The sequence below is a fragment of the Delphinus delphis genome, chromosome 17 (genome assembly GCF_949987515.2).
Source record: "Delphinus delphis chromosome 17, mDelDel1.2, whole genome shotgun sequence".
In the NCBI taxonomy this organism is placed as follows: Eukaryota; Metazoa; Chordata; class Mammalia; order Artiodactyla; family Delphinidae; genus Delphinus; species Delphinus delphis.
In genome coordinates this window covers 18,366,453-18,384,612 of record NC_082699.1, presented here as the reverse complement: position 1 = coordinate 18,384,612, position 18,160 = coordinate 18,366,453, and the positions used below count along the sequence as shown (strand labels likewise).

Here is an 18,160-nt window from a genome sequence, read left to right as displayed (position 1 = left end):
TAGAATCATTTTACCATCAAAAAGTCATTGTTTAGTAGGTATGACTGTTTCCTGGTAAAGAAAAAGTTGGTAGGTACATTCTTTGGCCATCTGCACAGCCCATCTGAGGCAGTCCAAGCAAGTCCAAGCAAGCTTCTGCTGTTCGCTGGAACCTTAGCTCACCATTCCCCATACATGCTTCCTGTCACACCTAACACTGCTCCCCACACCTTTCTGGCCAACTCCAGAGAAACTCTACCTTCCTGTCACCAGGAAAGATTCTTCCTGAGCACAAACTGTATCTTGCAGTTCCATTATTGTTCATGGGACACACAGGGTTTTTCCCTTCCAGATGGACTGAGGCACCCCCTAATGTGCCCATGAAGGAATGAATGAAGTGAATATAGGTGGAAATGAAGGAATATAGGTGGAATCACTATCTATCGACTTATTTCATCTCCCCTAAATTAATTGCCAAGGATCAAGACTAGATTTTCTCCTTCCCTGTAACCTTTTAAGGCTTTGTTGATGACGATAAATAGATGCAAGGTTTAGACAACAGTTTTTGCATTAACACACCAGCCTCCCTAAATGCAGAACGAGCCTATTTAACACTCCCAGATCAACGAAATACCCACTCCCCAGCCATGTGCCATGCTAGCAGTTACCTGGGACATTCACCTAAATGCCACCTGTGGGCACAAAAGGGCTGGAGAGACAAAGACTCCCAGTGACTGTTCACAACAGTCCACAGGAGTGATATCTCACAGGCACCTTCGAATTGGGGAACCATGAGGAAATTTCAGAGTTTCATGTAAATGCTAGTCAGACATGTTCCAGTAGGCATCTCATGCCCAAGTAGGTAATCAGTTAATTTTAATAAATTAGTGACTGTGATTTATGTGCATTTAAAATTAACACTAAGGTCAGATTAGGTGCTATAAGTGTAAAGCCCAGGGTTTTCTCCAGCCAACTCTCTGCAGTAACTCCCCAGTCCTCTTTTTCCAAGGTCCTCAGTTACAGGAGGAGGCATGGGCTGTAGCCACAAGTAGTCAAATATAATGTTTACTAAGGGGACAGGCAGCCATGAGTGGCATCGGAGGCACCTGGAAGTTGCATTCTATTGTCATCATTATATAGACTTCATTCTCCCTTTTCCCCCTTCTTTGTCCCTTTGCCTCCCTTATTTCTGCCTAAAGCTAACAGTGAGAGTAGGAAGCACTGCTGTGCCCTGCTGCTATCTGAACTCCTGTGTTGAGTAACAAAGATGATTTCTGAATTCCAGGAGAAAATACTGCTAACTATTCAACACTCAACACACCCAGATAGTCTCAGATGAAGAGTTATGGGCAATCATAGGTTATTATTACTGTCTTCTCATAATAATAAACTTCTCCCCCAAAATCACCCAGAACTTGAACTGACATTTTGAGCGAAAGGTCTATTCTCTACCTGTCAGCATTCACATATCTTGACTTTGCACATGTTTTAAGGAGGAATTAGTTCAGGGTTGCAAATAAGTCCTCTCAAAGTTACCAGCCCACAAAACCATCTTCATTGCCTCCTCTCCCTGCATAAACGAGCCAAAGAGTAAAGGAAATTATGCGTTTTACTAGCTGCCCAGGGTCATTCTTCACTGGGCCTGGAAGAGTGGAGAAGGGTCTAGTTGAATGGCTAGATGAGTTGCCGCCACCAGATCCCCAAAAGCCTAGAAATAATTTGGTCTGGGTCTGAGCACTAATATCATGCTGCCAAGTCTCTTTCTGAAAAGCATAAAAGCAAAATATCCCATTCCTGCAAGAAAACCAACCACAAGGATGGTGCCAAGAACTTTTGGGGCCCTTTTCTTGGCCACCCGGAATGCGGTTGGCAACACCGCAGAGATTAATATATTGTTGACATGTCCTAAAACCTTGTTAAATGTTTTTCTCTTCAAGACACGCTCGTAATAGGTTTCCAAGTTCGGTCGCTTTCCATTTCCCCAGTTTCTCCTTGCAAACCCCAGGAACTTCAGTCGATGCAGTGTAACAGCAAGCGAGATGTCAGCCAAGGTGAAGGATTCCCCGCAGAGCCATGGCTGGCGGCCCTCTTCTAATTAGAGAAAGGGACATGGAGGATAAGGGGCAAGCACGGTACAAATAGACTTTGGTTGGCATCTTTGGTCTTAGTCTTGACGGCAAGGGTGAGGGTAGCAAAAGATGAAGGCCATGGTACATTTTCTTGACAATACTCAGCAAGTAATTCTATGCTTTAAAAAAAAAAAAAAGTCCATGCAAATGTATCCCAAGCTAAGGGAGACTTGTTTGCCATCTGTCAGGCACCTGGGTCCGTAGGTGCCACTAGAGCCACTTGAGCTCAAAGCCTGTCTATCATTTTGAGGAGTGGAGAGCTTCCAAGCCAAAGGAGTTAACAGATATTTCCTTCTGGGTTAAGAAAATGACAGGTGTACTTAAGGAAAATCCATGTGTCACTCAGTAGTTGCCGCTTTTAGTGACTTATTTAGAAAGTCCCTATTGTGAAGCAAGTTTCAGGTATAATGGTCTTTAACTTTGTTGTCAATCAGAATAGTGCAAATGGTCCGTATGTCTGCACCTGGGCTTCATCGTGAAGCCAGGTTACAGGTGCAGCCAGTGGACGCTCACCAGGCAGCCTGCACATATGCACAGGCTGCTTCCATGTTATACTTTACTTCAATTTGCAGTTTTTCTCCCTGCCTAAGGGAAAAACTAGAGGGAGCGTTCAAGCAGGTACTCAGGTTATTCAACCAAACTAACTACTTTAATTAAAATTTGTGAAACAGGCCAGGTAGGAATCTACGAAGCATAACTTCAATTGTGCAGAAAAATTCTTCACCAGTCATATTTCACATAGACGCAGAGTTACCATTAGACACCTGGGTTTTGCTGAATTTGACACCTAGTATTGTTGCTATCATAATTTAAACTGCCCACGAGTACTAACAATTAAAAACAGATTACAGAATGTTTTTGGTGAAACCTAAGAACGTTCCCATAAATACTCCTGATGTCCAGAAAAAGAGAAAAAGGACACAAATGAGAACCTACCTGGGGTTTCTTCATTTCTTCTTTGCAACTCAGTTTCAACCTGATCCAAGACTTTCTCCAATTCATCAAGAATTTTCTTCAAATATTTGACATTGTCGTGGTCAAGGAGCTTCGACTAATTAACAAAAATAACTTATAGGTTATTTATGCCTGTAAAAGTAATCAGCGTAGAGCAGAGCAGATACAAACTCTTACAGAGTTGAAGGCTGTTTATTCTCGACAATGAGAAGAAATAGAATAACTTTGTTAAAGCAAAAGCAAACCTGACAGAAAATGCCCTGGCTGTGAAAATATCCCAGGGGTCAGACCCACTGTTCACTGGCAACTCCTGTGGAACCAAATGATCAGAGAGGGCAAAGAATGTGAGGGGCACAAAGAGACTCCTCTCGTGCCCAACTCCAGAATGGAACGTTGGCAGCCTTCAACAAATGAATAACTGAGGGCTCAGAGATGCGAGAGGAATCTGAATGCAGTGAGTTAAAGAGCAGGTAGAGGGCTTCCCTGGTGGCGCAGTGGTTGAGAGTCCACCTGCCGATGTAGGGGACACGGGTTTGTGCCCCGGTCTGGGAAGATCCCACATGCCGCGGAGCGGCTGGGCCCGTGAGCCCGCGTACCACAAAAAAAAAAAAAAAAAAGAGCATGTAGAGAGTAAGGAGTGTTGTGTGTGCAGGCGTTTCTCTTGAGAAGCTCACTTATTTAGCTCATGTAGGATAAAGGAGGCTGGGAAGTAGAGGCAGGATTGGGAGTGCTGACGTTTGCTAGATTTTCAACATGGGAGAAGCTTTACACAGTTTGTTGGAGGAAAGAATCAGCAGAAAGAAAAAGGCTGACTCTAAATGATGAAGCAAAGACCTGTTCCTCAGGAGGCAGACACATCAAAATGGATTAACTCAAAATGGATTTAAGACTTGAAAGTAAGACCCGAAACCATAAAACTCCTAGAAGAAAACACAGGCGGTAAGCTCACTGACTTGGTCTTGGCAATGATTTTTTTTAATCTGACACCAGAAGCAAAAGCAACAAAAGCAAAAATAAACGTGTGACTACATTAAACTAAAAAGCTTCTTTCTGCACAGTAAAGGAACCCATCGACAAAACGGAAAGGCAACCTACTAAGTGGGAGCAAATACTTAAAAATCATATATCTGGGCTAATATTCAAAATCTATAAAGAGCTCATATAACTCAATAGCAAACAAACAAACAATCCAATTTAAAAATGGGCAGAAGATCTGGATAGACATTTTTCCAAAGAAGACATACAGTGGCCAATAGGTACATGAAAAGATGCTCAACATTGTAAATCATCAGGGAAAACAAATCAAAACCACAGTAAGATATCACCTCACCCCTGTTAGAATGGCTATTATCAAAAAGTCAAGAAATCACAAGTGTTGACAAGGATGTGGAGAATGGGGAACACTTGTGTTCTGCTGGTAGGAATGTAAATTGGTGCAGCCACCATGGAAAATAGTATGGAGGTTCCTCAAAAAATTAAAAATAGAACTAACATATAATCCAGCAATTCTACTTCTGGGTATTTAGCCAAAGAAAAACAAAAACACTAACTCAAAAGATATCTGCACTCCTACGTTCATTGCAATATTATTTACAATAGCCAAAACATGGAAACAACCTAAGTGTTCATCAATAGATGAAGGGATTAAAAAATTGTGATTGGTGTATATAGAATGGAATATTTTTCAGCTATTAAAAGACTGAAATTTTGCCATTTGCAACAATGTGGATGGACCTTGAGGGCATTACGCTAAGTGAAATAAGTCAAGGAGAGAAAGACAAATCCTATATGATCTCTCTTATTGGTGGAATCTAAAAACAAACAAACAAATAACCAAGCTCATAGATGCAGAGAACAGACTGGTGGTTGCCAGAGGCAGTGGGGTGAGGGGTTGGAGAAATGGGTGAAGGGGATCAAAAGGTACAAAGGAAAAAAACTGAAAGGCATGTGGGGTATATATATTAAAAAAATAAATAAACTCGCCTGTAACTTTATTGGTATAAAAAAGTCATAGATAGAGGTCTATCTGCCTCAAAGTGGAAAAATACCTGAAATGACAGATTCCTACAATATTTTATTAACTTGCTTTTACATTTTATAAGTTTCCTTGGCAACCAGCATGAGCAATGACTGCTTTTTAAGCAATTGTCGTTAGGTCTGAATATCAAATCTAATAAAGGAAAATTCTTTCTAAAAGCAGAGCCTAAGCCAAAGGTAACATGTGTTCTGGTGACTTGCGACAGTTCATAGAATATGTTCTAAAATATAGTGATACTGTACAAAAAGTAGAACATTTAATACGAACGGCGGATGTCAGTTGAGGACAGCCCGGTTTACTTACCTGAAGTCGCTTCTGTTTTGCAATGTACGCCTCTTGTAAATCTGGGTTTTCTTCGGCAAGTTTTTTCAGTTCAGACTCTGTGTTACCAATTTGGCCTGATAACAAAATCATTTTTGAAACAGAAAATTATTTCCTCCCTTCCATAAAAGAAACAAAGAAAAGCAGGGAAACTCAATGGTAAGAGCATAAGCCCTGGGGTCATGCTCTTCCTCTGACTCAGACTCTGTGTGCCTCAGTTTCCTCACTTTTAAAATGGAGCTATCCGGTGCTTTGTGACCACCTAGAGGGGTAGGATAGGAAGGGTGGGAGGGAGACGCAAGGAGGAGATATGGGGATATATGTATATGTATAGCTGATTCACTTTGTTATATAGCGGAAACTAACACACCATTGTAAAGCAATTATACTCCAATAAAGCTGTTAAAAAAAAAAAACACTACAGACAAAGTCTACATAAATAAATACTGCACTCTGTTAAAAAAAAAAAAGTGCAATGCATGAGACCCCCTATGCTCACACGTTGTTTCTCTCTCTCTCTCACACACACACACACACACACACACACACACACACACACACACACAAACACACACACACTGGAGCAACCAGTTGTTCTATTCTTCCTAGTGACTCTCTACTCTTTTTCTTAATATCCTCTCTCACTTGTAACATTCTGACTTTCCTGAACTATAAGGGTGACCTTTCAGCTATTATATTACTAAGAAGAATGAATCAGGAAAAGAAGAAAACTAAACACCCATCTTGATCCTTTCATTATCCTCTTAAAAGGGGGTTTCTACCTCTACATTGTCCCTCTGCATCAAAGGACCCTGCCGCTTATCTCAGTAGGTGGGAGCTGCTAAAGTGAAAGACCGGTAGAACCTTGTCATGGCAAAGCCCATTAACAATTCCCAGGAAATAAAAATAGAATCTGGGTAAATAAATAAATAATAAAATAAAATGGAGCTCTCAGAGTATCTGCCGCACAGGCTGAGAATGAAACGGGAGGCACCGTGGAAAGGCATTGAATGCAAAGCCCAGCACATCATAAGTGCTTGAGCAGGGTAGTTCTACCTTTCAATACCTTCCAAGTTTTCTGTAATAAATTTCTATGGAAAGGGAAGGGAAAAGCCTTATTTAGAGAAATATTTACTCTAGGGAAATATAGTCAGAATACTTGTTTCAAATCATATAATGAGTATTTCTGAGGAGAAGGAGGAGGAACAAGAGGAAGGTGAGAAGTTGGAAGAGGGAGGAGAAAAATGCAGGGAGGGAGAGCAGGGCAGGGAAGGTAAGAGGAGAGGAGTAAGGAGGAGGGGGTGGAAAAGAAAGTAAAGTAGCTCAGTAAGAGAACTGTAAAGGCGAGGTATGATGCAACAGAAAGAACGCGCTTTCTGGAATTGAAGCTCTGGGTGTGAGTGTTCCTGGTCAAAACCCCCAGTTTGATCACAGCCCCTTCCCTTTCCAATCCCCTGGGCCATGGAGCACACCTCCTCACCTTAATTAGTTGTTTGTATCTTTGTATCCCAGGCACTGACCCTTCCCTATCCTCAGGGCAGGAGGAAGGAGAGAGCTGGAGGTCACAGCTCAACCTCAGTGAATCTCCGATCACTAAACTCAGAGGAAGAGTAATGGCTACACAGCCTGTAGCCCAGCTCTTCACATAATGAAACAAAAATTAAGAACCAGAAATGTGAACTCAGTCACCCATAACTCCCAGCAGATCCCAGCTTTCCTTATTTCCTAGTCCATTTGTCCATGAGAACATGTTATGTTCTCTACTTTTCCACAGGCCACTCTTCTGAGTTTTATTTAAGCTTGGCCCTCAAGGCCAAGAGCTGGAAAATCAGGTCCTGTAGACAATAAATGTCCAGCTGAACAGCTGAAGCACAGATTCATCTGACTGGTGCGTGGATCGATATATAACATGCACGTCCATGAAGCAAACTCAACAACCCTGCCCCCAAGTCTTCCTGAGGTGTGCTAGGTCTCAGAAATGAATTAAAAGAAACTTGAGACAGAATTCCAGGTCTTTAAGATCTTTACATACTGCGAATCCTTGTTGTTGCATAAGCTGGGATCATGGAGTCCACAGTTAGCTCAGGATGTAAAATGCAGCCGTGTGTATAGGCATCCATGGGCAGGGAGTCAAGCAGTTCTCGATAATGTTGTACCCGTGGGTAATACATGCTTCCTTTATCAGGCATTAACCTGGGTGTTTTTTCTAAAATACACACACAAACACATACACAAACATTGAAGGAAAAGTTACAAACAAGATGTTACATCCAAAAGCAAGAAACAAAAAACTCCAGCCCCTCCACATTAACATTTTCAGTATTATATGAAGGGATTTAAAGGATGATATCTCTCCAGCCCAGACATTCAAAATTTGAATTGGACTGAGGTACCAGACCAGATTCCCAAACCACGATCACACTTCTCCACCTTGCAAATCACTACTCTCCAGGTCTAGTTTTTTATGCCAACTCCCCTGCCGAAATTTCGCCAAACTTCCACAACTACCAACATCTGACTAAGTCAAGTGTGCCTTCCTCTGTACATGCAAAATACTCTGTACATACTCCATTATAGCCCTTATCACCTTAATTAGTTGTTTGTATCTTTTTGCCCCATAAACCCCTTCAGGGCAAGGAACGTATGATCCGGAGTGTAGCATAGTGTCTCATACATTTTAGGCCCTTGGTAAATGTTGGTTAAGTGAATGAAGGCTCATTATGGAAAGATGATCAGGGACCACACCTTCCCAGGTTCCAGTTAATACCAAGAGTGATCCCATTGACGCTATGTGAATGGGAATTGACAATCTTCGTGGAATTCACCAGCAATTTCTCATATTTTATCTCTGGAAAGTGGGCTCTACATAAATCTTCATTTGCTGGTTAAACTCTAAACTATAGACTCCTTAAGGGCAGGGACCATGTATTGTTCTTTGTTGAATCCCAGTGCCCAATATAATGTTTGGCTCATAGTAGGTGTTGAATAAATTTCAATTAATGAATTAATATATTCCCAAATTGCTAGTTATTATAGAATATTTGAGCTGCAGAAGCTCTGTAGCAATTAATGAGGACACTGAGATATATAGGCTGAGACATTCTCCCAAGATCCCACAGCTAATTAGAGGCAGACCAAGAACCAAAGTCGTTAACTCCTAATGCAGTGCTCTGTTTTATTACATCATTGTAACATCTTCAAAGGGTTTACTTCTCAGAGACTATTCAAGAAGAATAAAAATGAACCATGTGATCCAAAGGTCAGGGCTAAGTCCCTACAGAATCTATTCCCACTTCTGACTCTCAAACTTCCCCTAAAAAAAAAATGCCAACAAGCTTATTAATCTAAGAAAAGAATGACCTCAACTCTATTCATTTATTTTTTGCTTATTCACTTATTCGTTTAGTTTGAGTTATTTATTTAATTTGGAATCCTTTTGAGCATTGCACACTCATTCATAAGCACTGACAATTCAGAGTTGGTTGGAGAGTAAGATTTTGGGCAAGATCTCATAACGCCAGACCAAGTAGTACAAGATTTTAAGCCAACAGGCTATTTCTGACTCTCTAAGAAAAAAGAACATGGATTACTCCTCAAACCAGTGGGCAAATGTCTAATTCCCTGCTGAGAGTCCAATTCTGAAGTCTGCATTAGAATGACCAAGAATGAAGGGTCAGCTACATTCTGCTCGTCAACCGTGAACTTGCCCAACTAGAGCACACTTCCTTGCTGCCCAACCAATGCATGGTAAACATTCCCATGAGGATAACAGACTGGAGGGCTTCTAAGGTCCTTGAAATTCTAAAGGGTTCTCAACCTTTTGTGTGCCACTGACCTCTTCTCAAAATAATGTTCTTAAATGCATAAAATACAAGACATAGGATTGCAAAGGAAATTGATTATATTAAACTATCAAAGTAATTTTAAATTATAAGATACTAATATGGGTGTCTTTTTATTAATACACTAACAAAAGCTAGCAGCAGTTCTAATAACTACCATAATTTCAAAGTAGTGATGGGCATAAGTGATATTTTAAGATATCTACAATAACTTGATATGCCACGAACACCTCACAGTCACATGAACATACGAACAAAGTCACAGGCACTCCTGATATTGCTTTGGATTATGCCTACATTGGAAATGAAAGCAAATGATAAATTTCTGTTCGAAATTAGTGAAAAATAAAGATGTAATTTTTTCCCGTCTAAGATATCAAATGTCCTGAATTCTATTCACAGACCACTAGCGGTAAAAGTTCTCAAAGTATGGTCTAAAAACCCCTGGGCTTCCTGAAGACACTCTCAGGGGGTCTACAAGTCAAAGCTATTTTTATAGTAATACTAAGATGTTAATTGCTTTTTCACTCTTATTCTCTCTTGAGTGTATGACGGTATTTTCCAGAGCCTATACAACATGTGATAACTCCATCACTCTGGCATTAATGGAATGTGGGGTTGTATATTCTTGTATTTTAAACTATTCTCAATTTTAATTTTTAGTTTGATAGATATTGATAGAACACATAAACAAAATCTCTCAAATGTCTTTCTTAACTTTTAAGACAAAGGGGCCTTGAAACCAAAATGTTTAAGAACCACTGTTCTGGGGGGTCCAAGAACCACAGGTTAATAACCATAAATGATACGACATTTTAAAATGCCTCTCAAGTGGGTAAATCTATAGCTACTGGCTCTGGCTGCTTTCTTGTGCCAGGCCGGGGGTTTGTCTTCAGAAGAGCATACGACTTCCTTCCTGGGAAAGAGAATAAAAGCAGGAAAAACAACATCCAATTGCTTTCTGGCGAAGGTCCATCTGGCCAAGTCTGAATCCAAAGATTTGAATGCACGAAAGTAATCTTCTACTCAGTGCTCCATTACTATATAACTATCTCCTAAAACACTTTGTCAGGCAGAGCATCAGATACCCACTGAACCCATGTTCTTTTCCAAGCTCACTTTCTCTCTTCAAGGACACCCTGTCCAGTATCACACATCCAATGTGCCACCAGCACACAAAAGTGTCCAGTGCCTCTGGAAAGAGAGTTTTTCAAAAGACAACGGGGAATTTCCTTTGAATTACACAGAAAATCTTCCCTCTCATTCTCATTTATTTTCCAGTCCTTCCATAAAGCATTTTTGTTACGATACTAAAAAGAGAAAATCTTTTCTTGGTATTCTACCTCAATCAGGAGTGAGAAAGCAATAGAAGGGTTACAGGGTTTGAGAAACAGGCAATAAGAATAATTCTGGGAACTCTTCATTGGGGTGGAAGGTTGCAGTAGTGGAAGCCAGGATCAGTGACTAAGCTGGAAGAATAAATAAGTACATTGGCATAAGACCTGACGTTGTAGAACTGAGTAGGGACAAAGGTAGGTCTTGTACTGCACCTAAATTTAGGCAGCAAATTAGAAACAGGCAGATGGACATAAAGCAGAAAGATGTGATAAACAACAAAGAGAGAAAATAAAAGAACAAAATTCTAAATCAGAAAGAAACAATAAAAGCATTCTGTAACCATTTAATGGGGACCAACAGCTCCATATATTCTCAAGTCCCTGTACTGTTGGGTAGAATAACAATGGCCCTGAGCCATTAAAAAAATTACATTCAGTTTCCCCAAGAGCAAAAACTAAAAAGAATCTAGGGGCTTAAAGGCATACATTTTAATTATTTTCCTAAATTGGCTGCTTTGATTTCCTACACTCCCCAGTGATGGCAGATAAAGGAGGCATTATTATGACTGTTTTCTAGAAAGATACCCCCTAGGTCTATTTGAATAATTGTCAGGTCTTCCTTCAATGAGAATAGATTAGACTTCATTTCTATCTCTATCCCTTTGCTGATTTTTTATTTTACTTAGATCACTTAGTGATGACATTGGTACGTAAGATAATATGCAGCATGTAGCTGAACAAAATTGTACCCTTCAACTAGTCATACACCAGGCTATTAAAAAGATAATAATGGTAAACAATTAAATTATGACCTGAAGCAAAAGATATGGTTACAAACTGACTACAATTCAAGGCTGCCATAACTTCAGAGCTAGGAAGATCAAATCTAAACACAGATGAGAAAAAACACGATGTCAAATTACACAAGTTCATTACACACATCCAGAATTTTCTGAGACACAGCCAAATTTGTAGCAAGATAGTCAATACATTTTATACCTTAAATGTTTAACTACTTTTTAATTGGTAGTATATTTAAAACTTTTATAGGAACATTCATAATTGGGGGGCAAAATTCCTTGATCAGATAGTTTGTTCCAATTATTGTATACACATAATATAGAACCAGGACCTCTGTAATTTTAACACCCCATCCTGTTCACTAAAATTGAACAAATCAGAGAAAGTTTTTTTTAATTACTTTTTAAAACCACGTTTATTGGCATAATCATGAGTTTTAAAGACTCATTTTCTTTTCCTTACCATATACCATATTTTCTCTGCACTCAGTTACAATCCTTTGTGCTAACCTGCAATTTCAGTAGATGTGCGGAAAAGTGTATAATGTTACTCAACTATATATGAGACCCTTTTAGTAACAGATATAAAATTATTTATTCTATGACCTTAACAATAATTGAAAATTCCTTACATAAATAACTATATTTTTAATATAACAGTAATTTCAGAATGAATATTATCTTTAAAATCTGAGTTGATTTTCAATATATATTGATAAAACTATATTTATAAAATAAATTTATATTTCCTAATCAGACGTAGTATGTGATACTTTAATATATACCAGAATACTTGGATTATTTCCAAACCAAATTCTTTTCCTAAGAATACTTAAAATGATATATCTAGACATAAGACATGGGGCATAGTCTTCAGAGAACTGTTATAAAACATATTAAATTACCAAAATTCAATATTCACCATATGACATCCTTGATTCCAGGTTACCACTGATTGGCAGTAATAAACAGTATATATTCTAGTATTTTGTAGTTATTTCATGCTCTCTCTTTTTTTTTTTTTACTTCTAAAAATCTGAATTTAATTGGGATGCCAGATTCCTAGCAATTTACATTTTTAATTTTCCAGATAATTCGGAGATTACATGCTCACTTTTTTTTATTATTTGGTGGCCAAGTTACAGTTCACTAAAAGAGATTATGATATACCAAAAGGATGTAAATAAGTAAATACTGATTATACAGAAAGGTTGAGAAAGGTGTACAGGTCAGCAAGCCATCATTTTTAGTACAATCCCCAGTTGATAGACTAATAAAGGATAGCAAATAAGAGCAAAGGAGATGCCAGTTGACTACACTCTGTTCTTTAGATGAATGGATACACTTAATTAAAGTCTCTTATATAACCATGGGCAACTATACACCTCATGAAATCCATTCACTCATTATCATTCTAATTTGTCACCTTTCCTCAAAGTTCCATCCATAATTGGTCAACATGCTGCATGTTCCAACCAGTTCAAATATAGCAGGTCACAATTTGCCATGTTCTAGACAGAATCTATACTTTTGAAACAACTTGAAATCACACTAGTCTTTTATTTCATTGTTGGCTTTTGTTGGTAACTTATTAGCAGGCCAGGTCTCTCGTCCGTCATTAATGCAGCTGATTTTTTAAAACAAAATTCATATACTACTTTTAGCCTTGTTAAACTTTATCTTAGTTATTGTTCCACTTTATTGTCCATGAGAAGCATTTCATAAGCTAGTCATCATTTTAACTATCACAGCTCACACATCTGCAAGTATAATAGTGTTTCTTTGATGTCTTTATTCAAATCATTTATAGAATTGTTAGACTCAGTCAGAGAATAGAAGCCTAAAAGAACACCAGTAGGGATCCCTGTCCAGGCTGACATCTGTTTTCAATAACTCATTCATTTTAATCATTCAAAAGTATTTATTAGCTCCCATTAAAGAACAGTCACCATACCAGGCACTGGGAATACAGCTGTTAATGAAACAGGCACTGTCTCTGACCTCGCGGTGCTTACAGTGGTCTACAAGTAATTGAAATAATTAAAGTGTGATAAAATTATCATAGGATAAGTGAAATGAGAGAATATAGCTAAACAAGCAACACGGTATAAGAAATTCATAAATGAATATTCTTCATTATGGTGGTTTATTCATCGGAAAATGTGCATTACTTTCATCTAGCCATATATGCTCCTTCTTTCCACAGGGGTATCATATGACTTAACCTCAAATGCTCTGCTTAAATCAAGATACACTGTATGTAGAACTATGCCCAGCACCTAATAGATTCACTTTTTAAAGTGTTAAAGACATTCTCCAGTAATGTAAAACTTAAGCTGTTTCCTTTTCATCGAGGTACTCAAAAAATATATACTTTACAATTTTTTGACAACACATTCTAGAACTCTGCCACACTTGAAGACAGTAATTTATAGCGCTGCTTAAAGCTTAAGCAATTATTTAATGCACAGTAATTTGTAGTAGTGCTTCTCAAACTTTTATGTATATATGAATCACCTGGGAATCTTGTTAAAATGCAGATTCTGATTCAAGAGACTTGCAGTAGAGTCTAGAATTCTGCATTTCTAACAAGCTCCAAGGTGATACCAGTGCTGCTGGCCCATGGAATACGTGTTAAGTAGCAGGGATTAGAATTCAGCCTCCCCTCTGGTTAACAATTGGGATAACATTTGTCTCTCTCTTGTCTGGCCCTTTTCCTAATCTCCATGAGTTCTTAATGATAAATACAAATTATCTAAATGATCATTGTGATAATGCTTACATGTTTGTTTTTTATTTTAACACTTTGACACAAACTTCATCTGGAGACTAGACGCCTGCATTTATATAACTGTTTTCTTACTGTCTTCATAGCTACCATGGGTTTTAGTTCCCTTAATCTTAATCTTCCTTTACTCTTTCCAGTTGAATGACTATTCTCCTTGGGAAATGGCAAAGAGTGAAATAAGAGTTGATTGGACTTGCTTTATCTCTGCAACTGATAAAATTATATCACCTAATCCAAGAGGACAAACAGAAACGTCAAGTCACCAAGGATATGCAACCAGTTTGCGATAGCTTCAGATTAAGAGCTAGAATTCTCGATTGTCTACTTATTCTATTGGTACAACCAGAATTAAAGTCCTTAGTTTCCATATTTTCCTCTTAATGTTTAGCCCACAGTACCTTCTCCTCTGATTCAATAAATAGTAGTAAGAAAAGGTCAGTATTCACCTTGAGTAGGACTCCGAATGCATTTCAGTTTTGCTATTATATAGTCAAAGAAAAAGAAAAAGCCTAAAAAAAATTTGATGAAGCCTAATAATCATTAACATTACTATACTGTAAAGTAATACTGTATATTACTGAATATCTAACAGGAGAGATAATGTCACAAAGAGGAGGAGAATGGTAGTAGTTCAAGGGATGCTAACAAAAGATTTAAACATTTTCATTTGCTATATCCTTTGAAAGTTTTTGATGATTTGAAGTAGAATTCTTATGCAATTATTTTGTCTTATTCACATTATTATAATCACTTCTCCCAAGAAATACAAATTATTATTCAACAGACTTGTCCATTTCCAAAAAGCTCAAGATTGAGAAAAATTGTCTTAAATCAATTAGCCCCCATTTCCTGTTCAGTCCCCAGCATTTAGACTTATAAGGAATAGCAAGTAATGATGGATGGAAAAGCAGTTTAGATCAGTGGCCACCTCCAATCAAAATCTTAGGGAACTAAACACTTGGGTTAAGAATAAGGGAAGCCCACTGCTAATCTAATTCCCTGGGGTAAACTCCCCCCAGCCCCCATTTAGGTCCTAAACCTATCTTTCTTCTAAGTACCTCAGACTTCTTGGGGCCTTATAATTTCCTTTCTCAGCTTCCAATAATTTGGGGTTATATTCTGGTTTTATCTTGCCCAATTAACATCAACATAACTGGTGGCAGATGAAGAGTAACTGGATCTCGTCGTGCAACTTCTTTTTCAGAAGAGTACTTAGCTGATAGCTAAGAGCCCTCTGTTCTGCTCTCAGTTCTGTCGGTGATCAGCTGTGTAATCCTGGGCAAATATTGAAGCTACAGTTTACCTCAAAGGCTTGTTATTAGGAAGAAGCAAGACAATATGTAAGTGGCAATGACTATGAGAGATGGTCCATGTAATAGGAAGGTTTGGATTTGAAAGGCCTGCGTTCCAGCCCTAATCTGCCATAATAGCTATGTTACCTTAGGCAACCACTCTGTTTCTCCTTCCTCATGTACAAAAGGGGAATAATTAGTCTACCATGCCTATCTCAGGTTGCTTTTTTTTGAAGACTGACTAGAACAGAAATTATAAAATGTCTGACACAAAACAGGCTGTCAATAAATGATTAGTACTTAAAATCACTGTACAAATTTGAGCCCTATAATTCCTCACAAAAGATATAAAAATTCAAACCATACAGATGTAACAAGAGCAAAGATCTCCAAGTATACCAACATTCTAATCTCCCTTGCCTAAGATTTATTCCTCTTTTTCCCTCTTATTATTTTTAAGGTAGAACCATTTAGTAGACTAAATGAAACTGATTTTCATACTGTTCATTTAAAATCAATATTATGAATTTGACTTCAAGGCTAATAAATCACCACCACAAACCATACACCTGCAGGGTTTTTTGCAAGTGAATTTAAAAGGAAAGTTCCGACATTAAAATTGGTAGTTTACGTGAAATCTTTTCCATGGAGTTACAATGGCTTATACAAAATTTATTTTATTGACCCATTTTATATTTGTGTGCTTATGGAAATGGAAAAGGTTGTTGGCACTAAACCACCATCATGAAACCAAAAAGAGGGGAGGAAGGGAGGAAATAGGAAGGAGGGAAGGAAGGAAGGGGGAAAGGAAGGGAGGGAAGGAAGAAAGACATATATTTGTGTTGAAAGTAAATCCAAGAAATCACAAATAGCCTTAACATTACCATCCAGGAAAGTCTGTTCAAGATAATCAATGATCTGAGTGGCCTCACAAATAATGTTTTCCCCGTGGATAAGGACGGGCACTTCTCCAGTTGAGTTCAAACGCATAAACCAGGGCTCATTGTGCTCACTCAGGGGCAGACTTACATCATGTTCCTCGCACTTCAATGCCTTTTCAGCAATTACCAAGCGCACCTGGAAGAGTTCACACTGGTTACCACAACGCGTGGAGGCTTTTAATTAAATGACATCCCTGGATACCATCAAGCAGTTCTTTTGTGCTTCCCTGAGTTATTAATATTTTCAAGATTCTTTTCAACTATTCCTGTTCCTGGAATTAACAAGTGAGATATATTCTAGCGTCTTCCTCTTATAAGTGAGAAAAGATAATTAAGTAATGAAAAGGATTCTGGCTATATTCAGTCCACAGTCACCCTCTTCATCACTACTACTTTCTCGGTGTCCTAAACCTTACGATGTGTCCTTCCCGTAATAAGGACCTGAAACAGATAGGCTAGGCCTGTTGAAGAGAGTGAATGCGACCAAGAGTAAAAGAAGGAACCCTAGACGATGTGGTTGCAGGAAGGCGCTTCCCTCTGCCTCGCTCTCCACGGCCCCGGAGACAAGGCCTCCCGCCCAAATACCGAAAGCGATGCTTTTTTGTTGCATTTCACGACTGGTAGTGCATTGCACCTCAGACTGATGCTCCCTGCTCCCCTACAAGGCGCACCCCCGCCCCTCAGGGAGCGCCCGCCGGGGTTAGGGCGTCGGAGGCCTGTTTCTAAGTGGGCCGGCCTACCCGGGCAACACCCAGAGGGAGCTGTCCCGGTGCTGAAACCCGATCCGCACCGCCCGCCCGGCGGAGGCCTTTACCTTTTGAGAGCTGAAAGAATGCGTCCAGTGGTACAGAATGAGCTTAACCTCCGCGTCCGACTTGCCTTCCGCCATCAAGGGCGCTCCCCCTCTCTGCTCGTCCTGCCTCCGGGCCATTTCGGGGACGCGCGAGCGCGGGAGGGCCTCGCCTGTCCGCCCTTTACTTCTCCCAGCCACAGCGCCCTGCAAATCGCCCTTAGCTTTGCCAGGATGCCACCCGATGCTCCGGGAAAGAAGAGTTCGCGCAGATGAACGAACAGACCGCTGGGAAGTGTAGTTTCGTGGGCGAGAAAGCTGCGGGGGAGAGTCTGCGCACAGAAGTCACCTGGGAGGTGCAATTGGACGTTTTTTAGGGAAAACGATCTCAAATATGAGTCCCTGATTATTTAAGATGAGTAATGGAAAATGTTGATTGCAAATTATTCATCGGTTTTGTAGATGGAGTAGAGGTTGCTCAGGCATAAAAGCATCAATTTCCCAAGATACTTAGGGGTCCTCTTGAAGAGTCTGTGCCTTTGGTGGAAGGGAAGTTCCCGGTTTACAGACAAAACAACAGGATAAAGATTTATGAGTTCTCATTAGAAGATGCTATTATGCGGTCATGTAATAACAACAATAAAAATAATAATAAATCTCATAAACAATGGCGAATTAAAATAGCCTAGTTAAACACAGAAAATATTTTGCCCATTTAAAAATTTTTTTAAACTTATTGCAATATAATAAAATACTTATAAATATTTAAACAAGTATAGTTGATTTACAATGTTGTGTTAGTTTCAGGTGTACAGCAAAGTGATTCAGTTATACATATATATATGTGTATATATACATATATACACATATATATATGTATTCTTTTTCATATTCTTTTCCATTATGGTTTATTACAGGATACTGAATATAGTTCCCTGTGCTATACAGT

The 18,160-nt window shown here is 39.0% G+C and overlaps 1 protein-coding gene across 2 annotated transcripts; it reads right to left on the bottom strand.

Moving 5' to 3' along the window:
* Window positions 1–1,209: 1,209 nt before the first annotated feature.
* GDAP1 (ganglioside induced differentiation associated protein 1) lies at window positions 1,210–17,387 on the bottom strand. Of its 2 annotated transcripts, XM_060035180.1 has the most exons (6): window positions 17,236–17,387; window positions 16,365–16,557; window positions 7,454–7,627; window positions 5,404–5,498; window positions 3,045–3,159; window positions 1,210–2,070 (listed from the first exon to the last, which is right to left on the bottom strand). In XM_060035180.1, the coding sequence occupies exons 1-6, from the start codon at window positions 17,350–17,352 to the stop codon at window positions 1,688–1,690; spliced, it is 1,077 nt and encodes a 358-aa protein (XP_059891163.1). In that variant the 5' UTR covers window positions 17,353–17,387; the 3' UTR covers window positions 1,210–1,687. The 2 variants fall into 2 exon arrangements, with proteins under 2 accessions (XP_059891163.1, XP_059891164.1); XM_060035181.1 differs by lacking the exons at window positions 3,045–3,159; window positions 5,404–5,498.
* Window positions 17,388–18,160: the final 773 nt, after the last annotated feature.